This window comes from Venturia canescens, chromosome 8 (genome assembly GCF_019457755.1).
Source record: "Venturia canescens isolate UGA chromosome 8, ASM1945775v1, whole genome shotgun sequence".
In the NCBI taxonomy this organism is placed as follows: Eukaryota; Metazoa; Arthropoda; class Insecta; order Hymenoptera; family Ichneumonidae; genus Venturia; species Venturia canescens.
In genome coordinates, this window is record NC_057428.1 from 15,362,682 (window position 1) to 15,387,567 (window position 24,886).

General features: G+C 39.3%; 1 protein-coding gene and 1 long non-coding RNA gene across 6 annotated transcripts in view; one reads left to right on the plus strand and one right to left on the minus strand.

Annotated features, from left to right (window-relative positions):
* The window catches only part of LOC122415162 (protein bric-a-brac 1-like), a 61,329-nt gene extending 36,443 nt beyond the window's left edge, over positions 1-24,886 (minus strand). The window contains exons 1-7 of one of the 5 annotated variants that reach the window (XM_043427080.1): positions 24,760-24,886; positions 23,013-23,713; positions 20,879-21,073; positions 20,249-20,515; positions 20,001-20,136; positions 19,793-19,864; positions 5,314-16,868 (exon numbers count right to left, since the gene is read on the minus strand). In XM_043427080.1, the coding sequence (XP_043283015.1) occupies positions 16,012-16,868; positions 19,793-19,864; positions 20,001-20,136; positions 20,249-20,515; positions 20,879-21,073; positions 23,013-23,204 (1,719 nt within the window). In that variant the 5' untranslated portion in view covers positions 23,205-23,713; positions 24,760-24,886 and the 3' untranslated portion in view covers positions 5,314-16,011. Of the gene's footprint in view, positions 1-5,313; positions 16,869-19,792; positions 19,865-20,000; positions 20,137-20,248; positions 20,516-20,878; positions 21,074-23,012; positions 24,694-24,759 lie in introns of those variants that run through there. The other 4 variants (XM_043427079.1, XM_043427078.1, XM_043427082.1 and 1 more) reach the window with 4 other exon arrangements.
* LOC122415163 (uncharacterized) lies at positions 21,062-22,496 on the plus strand. The gene is made up of 3 exons (XR_006261879.1): positions 21,062-21,282; positions 21,421-21,586; positions 21,653-22,496. It is a non-coding gene; the product is annotated as an uncharacterized lncRNA (long non-coding RNA).

Sequence of the window (24,886 nt, forward strand, 5' to 3'; positions counted from 1 at the left end):
ACCAATCCTAAATTAGTCTCCACGTTGCCACATTCTTTTCCTCGATCCAAACATCCTCTCATTTCGTTCTCAAGTCACGAGCTTCTCATTTCTTCCTAATCTTCTCTCTCAAATATTTTAAACATTAATCATATTTCTCTTAAACATTAAAGCGTCAAGTCACGCGAGCGCGGTAGCTCGCAAAGGAGCCTGCGAGGAGCCCCGACCGGGAAAACGTTCCTCGCGAAATCTTTCAACAGGCTCGAATCAGGGGGACTGAATCTCCGCTCGACGTGTGTGGAACAACGTGAGGAGACGAGAGAGGGATTAATCCGGCCTGACTCGGGCGAAAGAACATTGGCCCAGGTCCAGGAGTGCCTCGTCCCGGAGCCAGTGGCAGTTTGCCTTTTTTTCATAACTCCCTTTTCCGGCTGCCCTCCTCCTCGGGCTTCTGGTAGTTTGGTCAAAGCTGTGGAGTCGGCGCGGAAGAAAAGGGGAACGAAAACTCGCGGAAGTTCGAGGGAAGATAAAAACTCTTTGGCTTCCGCGCTCCTCTCCCATTTGTTCCTCCATTGGCGTCCTCGTTTTCTTTCGTTCGTTCGTTAATCAACGCTCTTATCGCGGCTCCGATTCGATAATCCTTCAGCAAATGGCAATCTACAGGAATGAAGTCGAGTCGCTCACGGATCCGGGTCAAAGTAAACATCTCCGGCCTCGTCCCCGTGACAACCTCGTCGCCGGGCGACGATCAAAGTTCCATTAAAACGAGGTCAACGGAATAACGCTGCGCGCCCTCGCTGATGGACGCTCGACAAGCCGAACGACTTATTCTCCACTCCCCGATCGGCTTCGACCATCGATAACTCCCCTCGATGCGGAATACCACCCAATTCCACTACACGCGGGCCGAAATCCTCCGGTGTAGTCACCATAAATCCATTAGGAAACAACGCGCCACCGGAGAGTGGAAACTTCTTTGAAAAGGACTCGACGCGGAGCTGCTGCCGGTGCTCGCCGCCAGATTTTCCGAGTGTCAATAACGAGGTCGACCCAGTGCCGTTTCCCTTCCGACCGGCTTAAATATTCAGGCGGATTACTGTCCCAGATTAAATAAAGAATTGAAAGGTCCATTTCAGCCGAGCTCGTAAGACGACGCGGTCTCGGGGGGCGCTCCCCCGTCATTTCGCTTTTCTCAAGCTCCAAAACGATATTTACGATGAGGCCGAGCAGGGCTTTCGTCACCGGAAGTTTTCGTACGTCGAGAAACGGGATCGTGTTTTCGGGGATTGTCGATCACCGGAATCAATTTTTAGTATTCGGGGGGGGGGGGGGGGGGGGGGGGGGGGTTCGGTTTCGCGTCCATTACGATGCGTGTGAGCGTCGCGACGCGCGCGTTATTATTGCGAACGTGAGTCGGATCGCGAAGCAGCAGCGCCGGGGACCGCGATCGAATATAACTGTTCTGCAAATTCACGCTACCGGAGGAGCCCGTCGGTCGTCGGAGAGGAAGACGAAATGGAGATTCGAGCCCTCGAGGGACTCGTTCGTCCATCAAACGTCCTCGTTCAAGGTTTCGCCGCGCGCGACAGGGCACGCCTCAACGCGAGAAAGTCTCCGGTTGTTCCGGCCGAACTCAACAGCAGAAAGAATATAGCTGAAGGATGAAGATGAAGAGGAAGGAGAAAAGGTTGTGTCGCCGCGCCGCCACGGGGATATTCCCATGGCAACATCGCGACAGGGATGCTGAGGAATCCCGGAGGAATTGCCACGTTCTCGCCTCCCCGGAGACGCCAGCTCCTCTCTCTCTCTCTCTCTGAACACACATCCCTTGGCTCAACGGAAACACATTTATTTGTATACTTCGGGCTCCGAGACACTCGAGATCAAGTGAGAGGGAAAAATCTGATTTACGCTTTCGAAAAAGAGCAACGCACAGGAGAGGAGCAGCCTTGAAAACATTTTTCCAATTTTGCTCTCTTTTTCGTAATCCCTCTCGTTCTAACCCGGATGTGCGTATCCTTCGGAGGAGTCCCGGGGGATTCGTTCGCCCGATGCGACGGGGAGGAGGCCGCGTTTATCGAGTTTCTCAGACGATCGCGCGCCTTGAATATTGAGAGAGTGTGACGCGATATACGGAGAAAAAAGAAGCTCCTCGATTTTTTCCTCGTTCCTTGTTTCTCGTTGTCTTTCGCCTCGCACAGTTTTGTCCAATTCTTCCGAGATGATTACGAGGCTTGATGCGTTTCGGGGCTCGTGATTCTCGTCGGGCGACCAGCACCGGTCGACAATAACTCCGATTCTCGCTCTTCGCCCCTGCTATTTCCTTCGCTCGTTTCAATTCGGTTTTACGCACCTCTCGAGAGAACATTCTTCGGGACTTTTCTTAGGAATTGAGTGAACGCTTAACGGGAACTCGAAGGGGGAACTGGAGCGTGGGAACTAAGTTTTTGGTATGCCTAAAGGAATCTCGGAGATAAAGAGCCTCGTCGACTCCATCTTGACTTTCTCTCAAGCTCCGGTTCCTCCGCCTCCTCTTTCTTCTCCTTCGCTCGCCCCGTCACCGCGAGCTACAAGCCTCAGCCTCATAATTCATGGAGAATACGTAAGAGGGAGTCAAGCGTCGTAACCTATCTCGTTGGCGGGTCACCTCTGAATATTTGATCGAGTCAAATGGACGTTAAGGCCTTTTAACCAGAGGATAAAAAAGCGCGTTCAAAGCATGTGCTTGAGGGATGAAGAAAGCGAGGGTGATGGATGTGGTCCATTATCAAATTCATGCCAGCCAGCGTTGGGACGTTAAAACGCGCTGATGAATGAAATAAGAGAGAGCGAGCGAGCGAGCGAGAATTGCTCGATACGCGCGACTTTCAGTAAGTTCTATAATCGGAATCCAAGCGTCATTGAAATCGGCGGATCTTTTTTTTATCGGAATGGGAAGGAGAGTAAAAATGCTGCGGAGCTTTGGTGGCCTGTGGAAAAGTTTACTCGCCCGGAGCCGAAAACTCTTCACTGTTTATCTCGAGATAAGAATGCGAGAGAACAGGAAGAAGCAGCGTTGCTTAAGAAGAAAAATAAACGGCGCGGCCCAAAGTTCTTTCGTATCTCGGCTCGTAAATCGGCGGGGGCGCGCGAGTCTTCCGGATACCTTATTCGAGGGGAAAAAACACTCGGGTCTTTATTCGAGTGGCCGATCCCCGACGATTTCCATCCGAGCTTTCGTTTATTTTTTTCCCATTTTTTCAACCCATCGCGCACCAAAACGACCTTTTCGCTTGTTTTTTTATTCAATCGCTGCAGCCATGAATCTTCGGATATATTTCAGTACAATTGAATCAGAGGGCAAAAAGTTGGCCAGATATTGTGCTCGCGTTATTGTTTTTATCGCTGCTAAGAAAGACAAAAATGAGAGTATCCGTTGCTCTCCCGGGGATTTCAATGTCCTTTTTTTCTCAGGACTCTATCGCGGCTCGCGACCTTCCTTTCACCCCCTTAATATCATTTAGAAGTGCCTCCGCTACTCAACTACCTCGAAATCCATCTGTTTCATCGTTTTTTCTTCTTCTTTCTTCCTCTCGTTTTACGACACTTTACAAACTCCGTTAGCCTTTAATAACCAGCTTTTTCCCTTCGAATCTAAACTCGCCGTTTACTCCGTCAAATTAGTAGGCAAATAACGATGCGTGTACGTATATTTCGTGTGTATCTGCCCCAGCCACATTCGCCAAGAAAAAGTTTGCGCATTGCTGCGCAAACTTTGTCCCCCCCAGACGCCGCTTGATTTTCCCGACAGAAATAATCCTCAGACCTTCCACGCTTAAGCCCTCTCATCGAACATTGAAAAAACAGAATTCGATGTACCGCTTCGTTTCATCCATCAAAGAACAATCTCGCACGAGACAAATTACGAGGCTCCGTGGAATCATAAAACTCGCGATATCGAGACGAACTTTGCATCGGATTTTTTTCTTCGTCTAAGAACTTTGAAATATTTCATTTCCTCACGGATCCTCAAGGCAATGTCACTGATGAAAATATGCTTTCTACGCTGACAAGAAAATTGTTGGTTCAATAGCAATCGATGTTATTGGAAGAGTTTTCTTCGTTTAAGGGGATCCTGCTTTGGAGAGCCAAAAAATCGATTATTTTCGGGAATTTTTTTTTATAGACGGAAATAACTCACCATAGCGAACTTTTCGGTATATGGTTTTAAGGATATTTCAAGGGTACAAAACCATTGTTTTTATGTGAGAAATACCAATTTGTACGTGGATAAAAAGACGAAAAAATTGCGAAATTCTGTATTTACAGCACGCTCAAGCGATGTTCTTCCTCGTTAAAAGCGTTTTTTTCAAACTTGCCAAAAATATGAAATTTCGCAATTTTTTAGGGTTTTTATAGGTTCGCGTGGAAGATAAATATATGAAAATGGAAAAAAAATTCGGAATTTTCGTTGCAGACGATAATTACGATCTCCACATTGTACACGGCTCACATTAAAACAATATTTTTGTCTTCTTGAAATATCCTTGAAACCATACCGAAACATGATCAGTTATTTCCGTCTATCCTAAAAACATTCCCGAAAACAATCGATTTTTTTGACTTTTTCAAGCAGGACCCCCTTAACTCGAATGTTTTCGGAGATAATGAATTTGCAGTTTGATCTATAACTCGTTTGTTCGTTTAATCACGTTTAAGGAAGTTCAAGCGATGTAAATATGATGCCACACGAAAAATACATTAGATTTTATTATGTCAAGTTAGCGGATTGAAAATTTGGGTGAATCCGGTTGATAAGTGGGTAATAATGCGTGAAAAATTTGGAGAGGTTTCACCGTCTGATAATCGAGATATCAATCGTTGAAAACGACGGGTTAAAAGCGAACTCTTGTTGAAGCTTTCAAAAAATTGCGAACTTCAAAATGCGAAATCATCGGCATAATCCGCCAGAGGTTTAATACCGTCTCGAGCATTCTGTAGAAAAAATTGTATTGTGCAAAGTTGGAAAATCATTTTTCCAAAAGAAACGCTCGAACCTCCTTAACCTCGTGATAATCATATATATTTCACTGGCACGCAGCAATGCCACGTTTCGTTGTTCCAATGACTTTTTTTTTCCCAGTGTAAAAATACCGCATTGAGTCAAAAGATCATCTAAAAGAGAGAGATGCAACCATGCAATTCTTGCGAGTCAAAGGAGCTCAAAGATACGGTCTGAAAGTGGTGTAAAAACATTAGTTTATCGCACTACGTCTAAGTTTATCCAAAGGCATGATGTTACATTAGTGATGAATAAAAAAATGATAACGATGAAATAAAAGCTTGCGTAATATATAGCGGACAAAAAGTGTTTGTTTATTATTGGAACGTTTATGGTATAAAAACAAACGTAAAATAGGAACATCGCTATTGCGTACGACGACATCAGCATTATGTTTTTCATTATTTTCGTTTTTTTTTTGTATTTTTTTGTTTTTTCCATTTTTTCATCAATATAATAGTAGTATAAATACGGCTTGCCATATTATAAACGGTGAATATAAACGACTGGTGAATGAAATACCCACGAATACACGTTTTTCCAAAAATTCCGTACGATCAAAACACTCTTTCTCGTTTATTCATTAATCTTTCTCAATTTTCCTCTTTTTCTGCCTCGTCATTGCGGATGAATTTTCCATTTTTCATGCATCGGTTTGTTTCACATTAGGGACGATGACTTTTGTATTTCCATTCGTTCGCCTTTCGCACAGAGTCTCTTTCATTCTCATTCCTCCTTTCGCGTCCTCGCGAATTTCAATATCGATCCGTTTCTCAAACCGATCACAGTCGCGCACGGTTCTTGCACCGCCGCGTCTCCGATTCCCGTTATTTCCTTCTCCGTCTTTATTTATTTCTATTTTTGTATTCTTTTCTTCAATCGGATTGTCAATCTCGATGAACGGATAATCGAATTGTTACGATGGATTCAGGGATCGAACGCGTCGCAAAGCACGCTCGTGCGACCGCTTTTTATTTTCTTTTCGCAATTCAATCTCGACGGAGCGAAAATAATCGGTTCGAGCGAAGGGTTTTTGCGTATTTTTCAATCAATTGAACAACGTTTGCCCCCGATTCTCTGCGCTCTTTTCAAATTTTTCATATTAACAAAAATCTAAAATCACGTCAAACGGCAATTAAATTGAAACGAACGCGAGTTGAAAGCGAATCGATCTGCAATATTGTAAAAAAAATGAAAAAAAAAAAAAACCCCAAATGGCAGTGAAGTGGAAAAGCCGAAACGGAGCGTGCTTCGTTACCGAAATAAAATAATTCAACAAAAAAAATTGACCTGAAAGTGAAATAAAATCGTGTAACTGGAAATAATAGTTTCGACTTTATTATCGATTCCACAGCAGAGTTCGGAAAGGAAGAGAAATAATGAAAACTGGTTTAAAGAGCGCAGAGTCAAAAGACGAGGTCAAATTGAAAGGAAAAACAAAGTGAAATATTTATTTGGGAGCTTCTAACGACACGATCGATTCTTGGATTGTTTTCAACAATTCGTTACTCATTGACGAGGAGAAACATCGTTAGGTTCTTTTTTCATTTCGAATGTTGATTAAACCGAAAAGATTATGGAGAGGAAGAAGAACAAAAACAAATAAAAATAAAATAAAACGTTCACACGTACCGATATCGCACGAATAATTAATTATAGCCTCCAATGAAATTGATTATTATCGTTTAGCTACGTGTCTAATTAAGGATTTTTCAAGTTCGACGGTAAATCGCTTTGAAGATTTATTATTTTTTTTTTTTTTTTTCAAAAATATACCGAGCGTCAGTTCGTGTGTCATGTGTGTGTGTGCGTGTGGGTGTTTGTGTTTATCGTTGTCCCTCGTATACGTGCTTGTGTCAGGATACTCGTGTGTCCCGGGTGTTTGTGTCACTTTGTGTGCTTTTTGTGTATATTTATAATAGAATCAATACATACCGAGTAATATTTCATATTGTTATTATTATTTGTTCGTTTATTTTGTTTTCTTAAAGTTTTTTCTTTTCTTTTTTTTTCCCCATCATTCTTCATTTATTTTTATTTTCCTCGAGATATTTATAAACGCGTATAAAAGCTTGGGACGAAAGAACAAAAAACACGTGGAGTAGTAAAAACACACAGAGAAGGGAAAATAAATAGTGGAAAAATTAGCTGAGCGCCCGCGTAAGTAGCAAAAAATTACAGTACACTCTTTCTTTCTTTCTCTTTCTTTTGCTTCCTTTTTTTCTCTCTCTTTCTCTCTCCCCTCATCACGATCAGACCTGACGATTGTTTTTGTTTCCTTTTCCACTCGTTCCTTTTGTTCCTTCATCTTTATTTCTTGCATCGTTATTATTCTTTTTTGTCTTTTTGTTTTTTGTTTTGTTTTTTTTTTTTTTTTTTGATGTAAAGCTCATTCTGTTCAGATAATTGCTCTCGCCCGATATTTCACACGAAACAAACGACTGTGTTTTTGTTTGGTTGTTTGTTTTTTGTCTCCTGGCTTTTTCACGTTTTCGTTCGCTTCGTTTTGTTACATTTTTTTGTCCTCTTTTCAATTTTTCTTTTCTAACAAATTTTTTAACTCTTTTTTTCAGCATTTGGTGTATCGACACTCTTCGATCGTCGAAAATTCTCGGTCAGTCACCGTGGCACCAGTAATATCACAATTAATTTCATTCGCCAAAGATTTTGCAGCATCGTTCGCGCTCTCCTTTTTTTTTCTCTTTGCAAAATTTTACAATGTTTTCACTTCTCTAGCTCGAAAAATCTACTTTTTACTCTTATTATTCTCATCGGAAAAATCGTAATGCTTTCGGGCCGAAATAAACTCCAGATTTAATAATATTTTTTTCTCAATAAATACTACGATTTTCATATTTTTCTTTCATGTCCATGATTTTGTATTTTTGTTTATTTTTAACTCTTCTTCTCTCTCCTCTCTCTCTCTACCTTTTGCTTATCGTTTAATCACTGGTTCCTGGTCAATTATCTGGTCAGAAATCGTTGCCAGTCATACATTTATAGCGTACTCGTATATCTTATATACTTTTATTACGAAAGAGTCGTTCAATTGTACCATTTCTTTTTTGTTCCTCACTTTCTCTCTCTCATCTTTTCTCTCGCTCTCTCTCTCTCTCTCTCTCTCTCTCTGTCTCTCGCTCTCTTTCTCTTCCTCTCCTTTCATTCTTGACTTTAAGACGTAGCACATAAAATTGAGTTTTTCTTATTCTTTTCGCCGTTCGATTTGACGCACGAGAAATAATTGATATTTTCATCGTTTAGAATTATCTCCAAGATACTTACGCATTATTACCATTACTATTAATAGCTATTAGTATTAAATATTATTATTATTTTTCGTATATCAGTACCGATCGAAATTCCATTCCGTAATCGTACGCCTGAGTGTGGACATTTTAGTGGTTTGCATTTTTTGTTTTTTTCGTATTTTCTTTTCTCTCGTTTTTTCATGAATTCTCGAAGCTCTCGCAAACAAAGTTATAAACGCAGTTTTACCATCTAATTTTCATTCGGTAGTTTCGAATAAATATTTTGTCTGTTACTGTTGCTGTTGTTGTATTTTTCTGCCTTCGACGAGTGTAATGCTTGTTCGTGTGTGTCGTGTGCGGATTTTTGTCATCGTTTAGCGCTATTATAATCGTGTGACTACTCGAACGCGATCAACTCTATCTCGGTACAGTATTTGTTCCAATCATCTCTCACTTGTCCTCCGCACACTCGTGCCTCTCTCACTCGATCTCAAGCTTCCCTTTCAATCGCATAATACTTATGACTATTACACAGGTTCGTCGTTTCTTACTACGCCTAAATTGTGCTCGTCGGAAATGATAGTAGACGACGACGGTGAGTTTTAGGAAATAATACACGAGTCGATAGTCGTCGATGGCTCGTCGTTTCACTGAAATCAAATATTTCCGCGAGCTTTCTTTCGTACTCGGAGTTTCATAATAATTCTTATTCGAACAGAGCGCAGCAGTTTTTAATGTCTACAAACGCACTGGCGAGGACAAGACGCGACTTATTTTTTATGATTCTCGATCGTTTCCCTCGGGATAGAGATTGATCACATTCGTGTGCGAAATACTTAAATTTCAAGGTTCATTTGAATTTATCTTTCGTTTTGCAATAGACAGTCGAACGCACGAAATTGAATTTACACTAACTCGGTAAGTACTAATTTTTATTCGCTAATGCACTTATTGCTAATAGAGAAGCTGTCATCACCGGAGATTTATTTTTCTTCGTCTTTTCATTCTTCTTCTTTCCTCTCTCTCTCTCTCTCTCTCTTCCTCTTTTTGTCTATGAAACGTTGTTTTTATTTAGAAAGAATCTCCGAAAAGGAATAATCGTTAAAAGTAAATAAAGTAAGCAAAAATACTGGATGATTTTTAGTTCTGAGCAACCTTTTCGTTTAAAGTTTTATTTATTTTTCTGTCTTCTTGAATTTCGAATACTGTGACGCTTTCTTTTAGTCTGTAGCCCTCGGTGATTTTCGAGCCTCAACTTCGTTGAGGTGAAAACAACAGAGAAACGAATAATAATATTCCATTGAACAAACGAAAATAATAGTCGCGTTGCACAGATTGACTAGAGTCGAAATTTGGTTAAACAAAAAACAATTGTTATCGCGAATTGGACAGCGAAACTAAAAAGAAAAAAAATTTATTGAATCATTGAAAAATGACGCTTTTCTGCGCATGTCCGAATATTAAGATAAAGCGCTAAGACAGAGAAGATACGATAGTACTTAATTGTTTGTTTGTTTGCTTTTTTTTCTCTCTCTCTTTTTCCTTCATTTTACTGCTACACGAGTAAAAGGTATAAAAATTCCTAAGCTTAAGATATATAATTGTTGTGTTTGTTTTGTTTTTCATTTAATATTTTATGCTTTTTTATCCGCCTTCCTCCGGGCATCCGCCTTCTTCTTTCATTCTTTCTCCTTTCTTTCTTTCTTTCTTTCTTACTTTTGGACCTTCGTGTCCCTCGCACGCCTCCCTCTTTTTGTGACGTTTCGAACGTTTTTATTTAAATCGTTCGAAACGAGATTCCCCCGTAATACAAGAATAACGCTTCTAAACGTGAATACAAATGCATAATAATTTACATTATATACAACACATAATTAAATGCACTATATAAGAAGAAAACGCGACGCGCGACTGTGTGGCAGCGTCGTTATTCTTTCTCTTTTCTCTTGTGTGTGTCTTCATTTTTTTTTTTTTTTCATTTTTCATCGATTATCATTCATCCCGAAAAGGGTTTGTAAAAATGAAAATTTTAACAAATTAACGATAAAAAATCATGAGAAACAACGAATATCGTCAAGTTTTTAAAATAGTTTTACGCGATTGTCGAACAACCGCGTAAGATCGTATACCTTCGGTAATAGGAATACAGTGAGAAATCAACGTTTAGCAGTCTCAACCTCGATCAACAAATATTCAAATAAACGAACTACGATAAAAGACTTTTTAAAAAATTAAAAAAATAAACAAACGATTCAATCGTCGAAATAGTTGGGCGAATTTACTTCGCAAATTAAGAATGATAATCGTCTTTCGATAACACGGAGTCCGTAGTCTCGCGACCTCCGCAATCGCGCTTACAAACGACTGAATAAAACGTTTGACAATTTCAATAAAATTATAAACACTTTTCCCCATCAATCCGGAAAGGAATGGATAATATTCCTTGCACGAAACAAATACTTATAGACTAATTTGCTGTTTTCACTTCGATTCGCTGAATCCTCATTTTTCCTCTTTCTTTCTCTCTCTCTCTCTCTCTCTCTTTCCTTCTTTCTCTTGCTTGTTACTATTCGTCACGAACCTCACATTTTCGTATCGTAATCTTAATTTTTTTTCTCGTGTCAAAATCTGCGTTTTGGTTATCTCCGAAATCCGACGTTTCCTTTCTCTCTCTCTCTCTCTCTCTCACTTTTTTTCATTACTTCCATTGAGATTGTTCAAGTTTTGTATTTGTTTGTTATATTGATTTAATTGATATTCAAGTTGCCTGGTAATGCGTGTGCGCGTGTTGCAATATGCTTTCGTGATTGAATGATGAAGTGAAAAAATAATGTTAAACGAATAAATGTATGAACGAAAATTCGTGTTATTTTTTCGGTTTTTTATCATCCAAAATTGCGATTGACGTTTAGTGGCGAAATGGTTAGTTTTTAGTATCTCTTTAGTGTGTACACGTGTCAAGTACCCGTGTCCAAGTATTCTCGTTCTTCGTTGTTGTTGTTGCTCTCATTAATTAATTAATTATTCTTTTCGTTTTCATCTCGTTTCTCGTAACTTCATTCCTTCTCGTTTAAACTTTAATGCCCAGCGAATAGTCCAGCTTGCGTCAAAGTGATGATGGATATTGAAAAAACAAAAATGATCACACTTGAGGGATTTTCTGCTTGTTAACCTCATCAATCCCCAACTATTTTATGTTTATTTATTATTATTTCAATGCGCGACGATTCTGTAACGTATCACTCTTTGATATAAGTATTATGGATCTCGGACGTTTCGGATCGAATGGTCAATATTCATTCGACAATAAACAACAATTTATATTGAGAAAAATATAAAAACTGTGCATCCATCGGCACTATCGTACCTTTTGAATTCATTTTAAATCTCTGTAAATTATTCCACGTTTAATTCACCTTAATATACACATATTGAGTTGTACATATAAATATACGTACGAAGAAAAGACCGAGGCGCGCAACGTGAACAAGAAGAGGTTTAAAGAAACTTTTTCACCCCTCGAGAACATTAATGTCATCAAATTCCTGGCTATCTCAATGTATTTTACTCCTTTTCGTTCACGAGCTCCGCTTAAATTTAATAAAAGCCATTTCATCGAGTGACAAAAAGGTTTCTTTTCTCGAAAAAGTGACGTTTCATCGCTCTCTTTTGTCCCGTTGTGTCCCCTGGGCTCGCCCCGTCAATGTATGTATATTTTCTGACTCGTCACGGACGAATCAAGGAATCTTGATTTTGTATGTGTGTGTGTGTGTGTGTTTTTTTTTCACAATGAGCTTATCCGTTAACTATTGATTGACAAGAACGCAGCAACGTATGGTAGCCTTTGTTCGTTTCAGTTCTATTGTTTTTTTTTTTTTTTTTTTTCATTTTTATTTTTTGTATTTAGGAGGGTACGATCCGCGTCACGTCCGAGACTTGGCTTGCTTGGCAAATGTATAACAATATTTATAATATGATATGCAACATTTATAATCTAATTCCTTATTTCGGTATTACTAATTGTCAGTGTTGTGTTGTAGTTCATTTGATATAACTGCTTAGCTGGGCATCCGCATTGTCGAACCAACGATCCGAATAAAGTGTTTTCACATCGATTTACGTTTTTTCATCTTTTGTAGTTTCCCTTTTTGTTTATCTTCAATTCCGAGTTTCATCAGAGGGCTTCCAACGTAATTTTGTTTCATTCCTTATCTCCTACCGCAAATACATTTTTTTTTCTCTCGTTTCAGTCAATTTTGCTCCTATGCGTGAGTGTGTCTGTGTGTCGAGTTCGCGTATGCTCGTGTGTGTGTGTGTGTCGTGGGTATGAAAGTGTGTGTCAAGGGTGTGTTTTTCCTTATTACTTTTTTTCCTCGTTACGTCACGTCGCGACGAATCCGCCGAGTTTCAATAATTCGTATAAAAAGAAACCTGTTTCACATTATTTGTTCATTCGTTTGTTTTTCTTTGCTTTTGTTTGTTTGTTTTCGTTTGTTTTGCATTCGCTTACCAATGTAGTAACAGATGTAATAAAAAATTGCGTTTGTATAATATTAGTTATTTTAAATCGGCATTGATCGGCTGTGCGAAATTGCAGTCCGGGTGGGTTCCCCGTCTTCTCGCTTATTCCCCCTCCCCCCCCTTTACCCCTTTCGGCAGTTTATGAAAAAAGGAGGGAGAACGAACGAACGAGGCGGACAGGACACCCGAACTTCTGGTACTCCGGTACTATTGTAAAAATCCTGTTGTATGTAAATATATTATAATAATATATAGCTGCATCTGCTTTTTTTTCATTTTGTTTCCTCTCTTTCTTTCTTCTCTTTCTCTCTCATTCAATAATTTGATTGTTACGTGAGGTAAGGAGCCTGCTTCTGGTCTGTATCATCGTTAAAACTTCTATCGCTTCGCATATTCGTTCGTCTTATTATTAAATGTGAAACTCGCGCGAGAAACGTGAATGATTAATCCCTTTCACATTACTTCCATCGTATCCCCATCGCTAGATTTGTATTTCATTAGCGTTTTCTCGATTCCCTTGTATTATTTCATTACTTTTTTTTTTCTTTTTTTTTTTCATCGTTTTCCTCTATAACGTTTTACTTTGTTTTTATCTGTTTGTTTTGTTAACTCTCCACACACTTCGTCACTTATGGAACTATTGTCATCTGTAAAATATAATATAAAAGATCCTGAGTTGTACTGTGGTGGTACTATGGCTATGGAATTGTATGGTCCGCGATAAAATCCGTGACGACAATGATCTTTCGATTTTAACAAATTCCCGTTTGAGTATCGTTTGGCTGCCGGTTGCCTACTCGTTTAGAGCCTTTTTTCTGCGCGATAGGCATTTTTATTTATTCTATTGCGAATAGTGTCTCTGCTTTGTACTGGTGTAAAACGGAAATTCGACTTTATTGCTGCTGCTTTGTATTGAAGGAATTGAAATGTTGAGTGAATCGATGCTGCTGATGCTTGTTTCTTGTAATGGATTGGTTAATCGGAGGAAAAAACACGTAAGAAAATAGAGATCGATTGAAATATCATCGTCACGGACTCGCACGACGGAGCCCCTTATCATTATACTGTTTAAAATCGGCTGCATTGTCGGCAATCACGGTATCTCGATAACGCGCCAGTCTGTACTCCTGTGCAACTGTTTATTCCATTGTTTCTTCGTGTTACTAATTTTCTCTGACTCGATAATAATCAACCTTTTGTATCTGTTATGTAATTGTTATGGGAAAAAATATATCGTGTATTTATGCGTGTCTCGTTTCCTTCACTGTCGATTTCTGTAATAATTTTATCCTGGCCGAAAAATACTGTTGATGGGTTTTTGCTGTGTCTGTGTATGTGTCCGTGTGTGTGTGTGTGTGTGTGTGTGTGTGTGTTTCGCGTTATCGAGTTATAGTACTGTTTTCATACGGTTAATTGCACATCGCGCATTGCTTGCAATAATAAAGTAAATATAATCCTCTGTAAGAATATAATATTGATTGTAAATATCTGTAGTCTGTGTAACACTGTATAGCATTGAAAAAAAACTGAAAGTTCAACAAGTTGTTTTAACTCTGGTTTATCGAGCGTTTTTTCTTTCTTTCTTTCTTTCTATGTTAATTTGTTGCTTGTTTTTTAAATCTTATTTTGTTTTTTTTCATTGTCTTTCTCTCTTTATAGCAATCCGGCTGTTTGCAGAATCGGTTTGTATCAGTTATCGGTTATTCAGTACGAGGTGGGATGGCTGCTCCACCTGCGGTATTTGAAAAAGACTTTTCTTTCTTCATTTTACGTTATTCTCCTTCTCACCGGACTTATCTTCAAGTTCGTCCACATGGTTTTTCCCTCATTTACTTAATCTTTACTTCTACTTCTCCGAGCGGTCGTGCGCGACGGCGAAATCTCGACGGGAGGGAATTTCAAACTTTTGCTCATACCTTTCGAATGATTTCCGAAAATGTTGTTATTTACAAAATGTCATGAAAAAAGAAAAGTCGCGGCGCAACCGGATCGAAAAAACGAGATTTCTCGATCGCTCGGTTTTTTTTTATCGGTGAAAATTTGCATCGATATTCGCAGAAAGGAAATTCCCATCCCCCGAATGATTCTCCCCGCACGAGCCCGCGCGCCTCTCGTCTATCGCCGTATTTTCTTCAATTTCTCCCCCCTCACTTAATACAGAATCAGCCTTATCGTCGCGAACTATCGCGCTACCGCTTCATCACCATCATCATCATCATCATCATCGATTTCCATCGTCCAACATCCTTCCTCACTTGTTTCCTCTAATCATCGTTTTGAAAAATCTAAAGCGAATTCAAATGATATACGGTAATTCTATAGTGTACGTTCCCTATTGAATCACAAGTTCACTAACAAAAAAAGTAACATGATTATTAATAATAAATGTTGAATAATGACGGGTTTTATAGAGCGAAATGCGAATACGACGAGAGGATGTCGACGCGACGACGACGACGACAAAGTTTCGTCTAAAAAAATATCACAAAAATGATACTGGGAGAGTAAAACTTGGTGTCAACTCATCGAGTAATCGTTCGTCAACGGTTCGCAATATTCATTGCGATAATACGAAAGAATACGATTGAATGAACAACAAAAAACAATGTTTAGAAAAAGTAATCACAAAATTCTCTATGCGTCTCGTTCTCTCGTTTTGCTGAGTTTCGTAAACGATCATTTTGTAGTATATCCGTTTTTTTTTGTTTTTTCACGAGCCCCGGTGTAGTACGACGGGGCTCGAGGACGATTCAGTTTTTTATCATAAAATAAATATATTTATCTATTTATCTATCTATCACTTGAGAGTGCGTGCTGCTTGTGTGTCCGAATGTTGTGTCTGCATTATTTTGTTCCTTATTTATGTCTCCCCTCTCTCCCCCGATTCCATTTCAAATAGTATCAGCAGTCTGGATTGCAATCGAGACGAACTCAAATATAGAGATCAATATTTAGTTTTGTTCGCGCTGGCCGTTGGCCGTTCTTCGAAATCTCGTTGATCCAGCAGAGAGATCGTAGATTTTAGTACATAAAAAAATGATCTACCTTCCGTCGTTGGACGATCTCAGTGCTGGATGATTGCTCGGTCTCATTAAATAATCATTAGCTTTTAATCAGTATCGAAGAACAAAGCGCGAGTCTATATAATCGTCAAATAAAATAGACTTTCGTCGGAAAGGGTGTCTTTCCGGCGAATCGTCGGGCGCGAATGGCTAGTTCGAATTAATGATAGGTCGCGTTGTACTGGAGCATACCACCGACCCCGAAGCTTTTAGTGTCGTTGGACAATTGATCGACCTCGATAGAAGCGTAAGAGGCGGTATCGTCGAGCTGGGAATGATAAGTAGCGCGTAATTTAGAACTATCGTTCGAAGAATCAACGAGCAGGGTGACAGTGTCGTTTTGATGATGGTGTTGCTGCTGCTGCTGTTGCTGCTGCTGCTGCTGTTGATCCGGTGGTAGTCGTGGCGGTGGAGCACCGGTGTTAAGTAAATTAGTTTTGATGCTTGTTTCATTGTCTCGATGATGTTGCAATTGTAGGCATAGTGGATTAGAAACGAGATTAGAGCTCGTCGTTAAGGATGGTAAGCTCGATGATAGTACTGACGATGTGGTTGTTGTTGTTGTTGTTGTTGTTATTGTTGTTGCGGGGGACGAGGGTGACGTTTTCGCGGTCGTCGGTGGCGTCTGAGGGTTGCTCGAGGAGTTACTCGTGCCACCACCACCACCAGCACCACCACCACCAACGACACCCACCGGAGGCGATCCTTGACGATGATGATGTTGCTGTTGTTGCTGCTGTCCCTGTCCCTGTGCCTGTATCTCTACTTTAACCTGCTGATGGTGCTGGTAAATCTCCCCCTGACGTTGACGATCGGCAACGGTTAGCTCGTGGAAGCTCACAAGATGGCGCTTGAGGTAGAGCTTTGTCTTGAATGGCTTGTTACATAGAGGGCATGTGACACTCTGAGGGTTGTGGATGAGGCGCATGTGCTGCCGTAGGTTCGACAAGTTACTGTACATGCGGTTGCACACAGGACAGGGACGTGGGTCCAGCGAGTGCAGTTTACGCAGGTCAGCTGCAACACACACACAACACTTGCCAAACACTAACCGCCAGCAGTTTTTTTTTTTTTGGTTTCTTTTTATTTTCTTATTTCTTTTCTTTTTTCTCTTAAGCTTGCCCAAAGATACCTCTTTTTTTTCAATTTGACAGCAATAACGAAAAACAAGAGCGTTCAAACGCGAATCAATCGTTAATTTTTACTTGCAATTATTACTTTTCTTCTTATTTTTCTCTTAGCGAATTGTTATTTTCTTTATGTTTAGAGAGAAGAAAAAAATGAAATTATAGTTAAGATTTAGACAAATAATTATTATAGAAGGAAAAAAAACAATTGACAAGAAAATTAAACAAAACCCACCACAGGACAGCAACAACCAGCGAGATACAAGACCCTATTAGCGATCAACAACCTTAATCTTTGCTGCCTGCTCGACATCTTTATTTTTTCCTCTTTGTGGCTTTTACATTCACGATTGTGCACTCTCTCTCGCTCTCTCTCACGCTCGCTTTCTCTCTTTCGCTCCTTCCCAACATTCGCACTTTTTTAAGAACTTGCGTTAAACGATTTTCTTTTCTTTTTTTTCTCAATTTTTTTTCCCCTCTTTTTTCAAAGCTTGAGTTGACGGGACTTGACGGACGTGAGACGGACGTGTGTGTGTGTGTGATGCTACGGGGGGGAGGAGCACGGGGTGAAGTATCTAAGCAAGCGTTCTCTAGAAGAAATTTTACTTTTTCTTTACGTTTTATTAATCTTCAAAATCAAGCATCTGCAAACTTATTATCCATCCATTTTTCTTCAAATGTAATTCGTTAATAAGAATTTACAATTTATTTAATTTTCTTTTACCATACATCATCATTTTCGACCCCTTTTGACAAATTTTTTGTACAATTAATGTTGTTTTTTTTTATGAACAATAAAATTAATCCAACTTCGAAAAAATTATCGTGGTTTTATAAACTAAGCAAGCAACTTGTTGAAATGGTGAATCGAAAATATTGCATTCTTGTCAATACTCGATGCTCGTTTGTTGCTCTTATTTTGTTGTAGCATGAAAAAAATTTATCTTGCGGGGTAAAAGTGGGTTTTCTGATTTTAATATCGTGCTTCGCTACGAGTAGAAAACGGAGGAGAAAACTAAGCAGGCAAATCTCTCTCTCTCTCTCAAATGTTCACTCTCATTCGCTCAGCCCCGGGATAGTGATAAAAAGAATTGAAAAAAAAAAACAATAAAACATAAAGAAAAAGAAAAACCAAGAAGCGTGATGATCGGTGAGTCGTGGAAAGCAGAGTTTCGTCAATTATCTTTCGTTCTCGTATAAATTTTTAGTTGAAAAATAAAATAAGAAGAAAATCGAACAAATGAAATGTTCATCATAAATGAATGTTCTGCGTTTTGTTTTTTCTCCTCTCAATCCTGAGTAAAATGATTATTTATACGAAAACGTTAGAGCCAGATGTCTCAAGGACGTCACTCGTGTCCGGAAAACGATGAAGTGAAAATATGAATGTCGATTGATTCAGCAAAGCGTTCGCGAGGGATGAGCAAACAAGGAATGTTGAGAACACGATCGAACGATTAATAACAAGAATAATAATTAGTAGTACAAGAACAATTTACATTCATTCGAAATCCTTGAAATTCGGGATATTTTTATTCCGTAAACGATGAAGGACATGATTGAACGGATTAATGAAAACGAACTAGTGATTTCGTCCTATTTGATTTTCCAACTAAAGCAAACATCGAAAAACTCGATTTATCGTTATTTTTTTCAATATCAGTGTGTCTAAGATCTATTTTAAAATGTTAATTTAATTTCTAATACGAGCGAATAACCGTTTAAGCGAGGAAAAGGGGCTTCGGAGGTTGGAAACAGAGTGATCTGTGTTCGGAATGAGTTCGGTGTCTAAAAACAACAACAACCAAGAAAAAAAAGCTTGGGAAAGGAGGAGGGATTAGAGAGACGAAACGGAAAAGTGATGTAATCGTGAAGAGACTTTCACACGCAGCTGTGGATATTTTTTTCATCCGTATTATATTTTGTTTCTTTATTATTTTCTTTCCTGTTCATTCGACCGGATCGTCGCGGTTTTAATCGTGTCGAGAGTTAGTTTGACTCTGCGGCAACTGCACTCTTTTTCTACGTGACGATAATCAACAATTATTGTGCTTTTTCACACCAGTTGGAAGAACGAAAGAAAAATGTGGGAGCAAACAAACAAACGGGGTCAAAAAAAATTCATTTCTTTTTTCGATTTAAAAAAAAAAAGCGTGAAGAATGAAGAGGGTCCCTCCGAGTGTCAAATGTCTCCTACCGCCTACCAAGACCTACCGAGCTACGCAACGAGCTTACCATTTCAAACCGTCAAGATCCCGTTCTTTCGATTTTCAATAAATTTATGATTTTCCTTTTTTTCTTTGTATAAAATTTTTTTCTTCCGTATTTTTTCCATTTCGCATTTGATTTGGCACTATGACAATAAAAATCATCACCTCTCATCTCACTCGCATCTTAACTAAGCGTATGGAAAAAAATATGTTCGATTCGTTCGTATATCCTTAAAAACGTATTTTCAATCCAATTCCGGTTTTCAAGATAATATTTTGAAAATATTTATGCACATTAATGTCATATTTTGTCGATTGTTAATTCATTTGAATGTATTTCGTCTTTGGACAACATCCAGATTAATGGCTAGGTTGTTGCTGTTTGTAATGGTGCTCGCACTACCAAGTTTATATATATATAGATATATATGTGTACATATATATCGAATAAATAATAAAAATCAAATGTAGTTAATGATAATGATAATGAATTTGAAAATAAAATATTTGAAAAAAAAAAAAAAAACAATGAAAAAATTGTTCTTTGGTTGAAATTAATAGAGTGTTTCGATTCTAGTCTCGCTAACGAGACGATATCACTCACCTTGCTGCTCCTGATTCAGCTCCGTCGAACTCCCGTGAGATGGACCTGGTATACCGCCCTCCATTCCGCTCCCTGAAATTTTGTATACACACGGCTGTTTTAAAATGTTCTTCTTAATGAATTCTTTTGATCAATTATTAAAATTTATGACCCTTCGGTAATATAATTTTTCTCTTAACGCGTTTAAAAGTGCCTTTGATCTTTTCACCTGCATACGATGGTGGATAAGAAGGGAGAACTTCCATTCCACCGTCGAGGCTCAAAAAACCACCGGGCAACGTGTTGACTTCTTGCTTCGGCGAACATTCCTCGTCGCTCCCGTACTCGGGCAGTTCTACTTTTGGCTGAAACAATATTTTTATTGTTTCCCTCAGTGAATTCGTGCTCGTTGAGTTTCATTGAATTGTTCTCTTCGCCATTGGGAACACTAAACGATTCATTAATTTTGGGAATTACCTCAACGATGTCGAGATCTTTGTAACAATCGAGCTGAACTTGGGGCTCGATCGATATTGGACGATTTCGTATTGTACCGGTCGTCGAGGCAAGGACAGGCGCAACGGGTACGGGACTAGAATTTATCGGGGAATCGCTTCTCTTGCAAAGCCTCTTCAATGGAGGTGGACTCGTTGATGGCGGTGGAGTCTTGCTACGCTCGTCGTCGAAACTCGGTGAGATCAGACCACGTCCGTTCGAGGTGTGTACGTTGTTCGTTTTAGAGTGCTGCAACAATACATTGTTTTATCAATTCATCAAACGTTTAATTTCATTCACCTTGTATCGATTGCATGAAAAAATCCATCTCCAGATTATGAATTCAACTAGTTTCGAGTATTTTATCATTGATTCGAGAGTTTATGTAGCTCGAGTTAGCTTCGTGATCGAATTCTCTGAATCCTTTAACGTCGATTTCGACGAGGCTTTTGCTTTTTTAATTTTTTTCAAATTACTAACGATTCCATAGCTCAAATTCATTGCAAAAATATTGGACGATATGTGTTCGACCAATGCCTGAGAATTGTTGGTGTATGAAATTTGAAAATTATTTGCAATCGTGATGCTTTTGTTAGAGCATACTCTTCTCACCTTCTCGTTGTTGTGCTGACTATTCTGCGAGTCCGTGAGTCCTCGTATCTGAAGGGATTCGGCCGTACGCAAAAAGGTCGGTAACTCGGCCTGCGAAATATTAACCTCGCCCGCGTACATGAATTCCAACAAGGACTGCAGATGCTCGAATTCCACATCCCTCATGAATATTATGGGATGTTTGCACGGGTTTGTCTGAAATATATTGAAAAAGGAATGAGCAATTTTTCTTGCGAGTGAAACAGAGACCAAGAATTGTGTGGAAATATCAAGAAATTCGTGTGGATAATATGGAAGGGATCTTTCGAGGGTACTTATCGTTGGTTACTTTTCAGGAATTGGAAAAAATCTTGTAACGAGAAATCCTTCATCTTGTGGGAAGCCAGCGGAGCAAAAGTCTTGCGGTACTTCTCGATGAAATGAGTTCTACATTTTGAAATAATGAATTTGTGTATTTTTGAGAAATAATTCAACTCCAAATGAAAAATGATGGAATTTCATTATTGAAGTTCGCATTAAAATTCTTCTTCTCTTCTTCTCAGCGGAGGACAAAATTCATTCGCAGTCACCGCCTACGACAATTGGTTAAACCTTTTTTGAACCTAAAAAGCAAATCTGCGAGAAAAATAGGATGATTTGAAGAATGATACTAAAAAATATTGTTTTTGCTGAGTTGCGACGACGCAAACTTCAATATCATCTCAAGAGGTATCAAAGAATATTGAGATTCGAATTATCAAAAGATGAATAAATAGATGGGAAATATTGTTACAGGTAAGATGGAAGTGGCTTGTATGACTCACTGATAGAGTCGAGCGGCAAAGTCGTGTTGGTAAATATACAAGCAAGACGACCTATGCACACGAATATATATATATACGTGGTCGAATACACATATATGATGCTCAAACATAAACTGGATTTGTCTATAAAAAGCATATGCCGTCTGCTCACCGGGCGCAGCGTTATGTAATCTTTTAATGGCTATGGTGCCTCGAGAAATGCAGCTTGAGAATGAAAATTTTATTTCCTACGTATCATGCAAAGAGAAAAAAAAGAGTTGAACAAATTTGTCTAATCGTTTTATCGCTCTTGCTAATTTTTACTAATTTTTATAAATTGTTTGATTGAATTCTGTTGTTTCAACGAACGTTAATGCTATATTCTAGTTACATTTTTTTCAACAAAAATATGTATTTTCATCCACATTGAGACAGAATTATCATAATTTTTATTATTAAAGATTTTCCAACTAAAAGTTGCATGAACATAATTTTTTCTTTAATACACAACCGTATCAGCTGACTCGTCTGTCTTATAACACGGAATTATTCATAGCAAGGTCATAAAAGCCAGCACGTTCTGCATTCTTGTTTGAAAGCATGAAACCATATTGCAGCTCCATGAAAATCTATAATTCCGAGCGAATATTAAAAATCGAATTTATTTTTCCAGTTTCCACGTTCCAGCAAAGATCTTACTCGTAATTCCGTGTTGGAAAAATATTTCGAATTTTGAATGTACGATTGGTGACGAAATTCTAATTCGCCAGAAAAATGTTTATTTGTAACTAGTTTATAATTATCCAATTGTTTTCAAAAATAAAATTCGGCGTGTTCCTTGAAAAAGACATGAGACAATTTGTGTTCATGAAGAATAAAAAATGAGAAGTGTCCTATCGAAAATTCCATTATGGCGGAATACCAAAACACTCGTCTGCTTCGCGTCGGGACGTTCGGGTAAAACGTCAAATTGCACGTTAAAATCTCCATTTTTTTTTGGTGTCCGAAACCAGCCGAATAGGGGAGGGCAGAGCGGCAGGGGTGAGGGGTTGACTCTAGTGGGAGAGGATGGAACGAAAAGGGTTAAAAAAAAAGGGGGCGGTAGCGTGTAAAGTGCAATGGGGGCGCGGAGCAATACCAGAAAGAGGAAGAGAGAGAAACAGACAGACGGAGACAGAAAAGAGAGGAGAGAAGAGAGAAAAGCGGTAGGTGAGGAGGATAGGAGGGGAGGGGGGACGGCGCGAGTGTCTCGTCGGACGACAAAGCGATGGGAGGGGGGCGAGGAGAGGAGGGGGGTTACGGGCAAAGATGTAAAAGACGTAAGAAAAAAAAGCGAAGCAAAGTTTTCTAACCTTGAACAACTCCTTGAAGTACGGGCTGCATGCCGAAAGTACGACCTTGTGTGCCTGCAGACGTCTGCCGTCGCAGGCGAACGTGACGTCGACGAAATCTTCGTCATCCCTCAAAGCCTCGAATTGGCTGGTTATATTTGCCTGAAAGTTGTTCCAACGCAAGCAGAACTGTTGCTGCTGGCTATCCGTCATTACTATCCCCGTTGTTTCTTTATTTCAATTTCTTGTGTTCTTCGTATCCTAATATATTTGTTTCGTTAAGCTCGACGATTTTTTTTCGTCTTTTTTTATTTTTCGGGGTTTGAAATTTTTTTATTTTTTTCGACACTTTGGGGGAAAGCGAAGCACTCGCGGCAGCAGCGGCGGCAGCACTCGCGTAACGTGCCCGACCAGAAGTACACACTCGCACCACCGCACACGTCGTGCGTTATCGTCGTTTCTCTCTTTTGACACCGCCACACACGTTTCTCTCTCTTTTTAATTCTCCATTTCGTAAATTTTTATGATTTTTCTGTTTTTTATTTTTTACTCCCACTGAAATCCCTCGTTGATCTCTTCCCTCGACCGAATTTCTGTTGAAATTTGTGATTGTTGTGTTTAAACTCGAATTTACTAAACGAATGAGCTTTTATCCAAAAAGTTGACGTCTTCCGTCTCGCTCTCTCTTGGTTTTCGCAATGGTGGTGCGACGATTTGTCGTTCTAGTTGGCATAAAGGACGATGTATTACAATTCACATACTTTTTTTTTAACTTCCAAAATGAATTTTAACATTTTTTTTCACACGTTCGAACAGGATGGCAACGAAAGAGAATAAAAATACGAATCGTTCCCCCTCTTCCCTCGCTCTTCCAATCACTCACCTCTGCAACCCCTCTTCTTATCACACATTCGTACTATATCTATGCATATATACATTCGGGTATCTACGCATATATACATACATGTAATATATATGCATATGTTGTATGTATATATAGATTTAGGTATAATTATCACGATCTCGAGGCCAGATACCCCAGCATCGTTGCAAAATTGAATAAACTTTAAATAATGAGAACGAGATTTTTACTTGTGTTGACGGTTTGTGATATTGTTTGAATTTTTATTGAAAAAAATGGAAACTTGGCGGAAACGAGGAAATAAAAAATTGAATAATGGCGACGACGACGACACCCCCGCACTATATCGCGATCTTATGTATTCCTTCGTCACACCGTATGACACGTATACGTAATGTATGCGATTTATTTACACACAGACGCACCACCTTTTTTTTTCTTCTATCTTCTCTTTTCCCGCTCGCCCGCGCCGCCCCTCCCCCGCTCGATTGCCGGGGGATTATTGACGAGAATAAAAACGAAAATGGGGGGGAAAAAAACGAAATCCTCGCCGCGAACTAACGTATCACCCTCGTCGTGCAACTTCTTATCGTTTGATTCGCGCCGCCGTCGCCCATTATGCGTCTTCCCGAAAACCTCTCGGTGTTTTTTTTTTTCGTTATTTTATTTAGAAAAATGTCTTTTTTTATTGCTTTTTCTATCTTATTTTTACGTCACGATCGGAAACAAGACTTTGTTTGTTTTTGATTTTTTTTCCGGGACTCTTCTTGTTTGTAATGTAGAAAATGGTTAAAATGTAAAAAGTGAATCGATGACTGAAGAGGAAACGTACGATATAAATAATGACAATCGATAAACAGGGACGACAGCGTGAGGAAAAAAAAATTTACTAGATAACAAGATTACCACGAGAGAGGCCGTTTCGAGCAATCCGACCAACCGCCCACCTCCCCCTTCGCCATAACGCTGCTTCTTTTTTTCGCGCTACTCTCATTTGGACTTTTGTTTTGCTTTTATTTATTTCGTTAATATT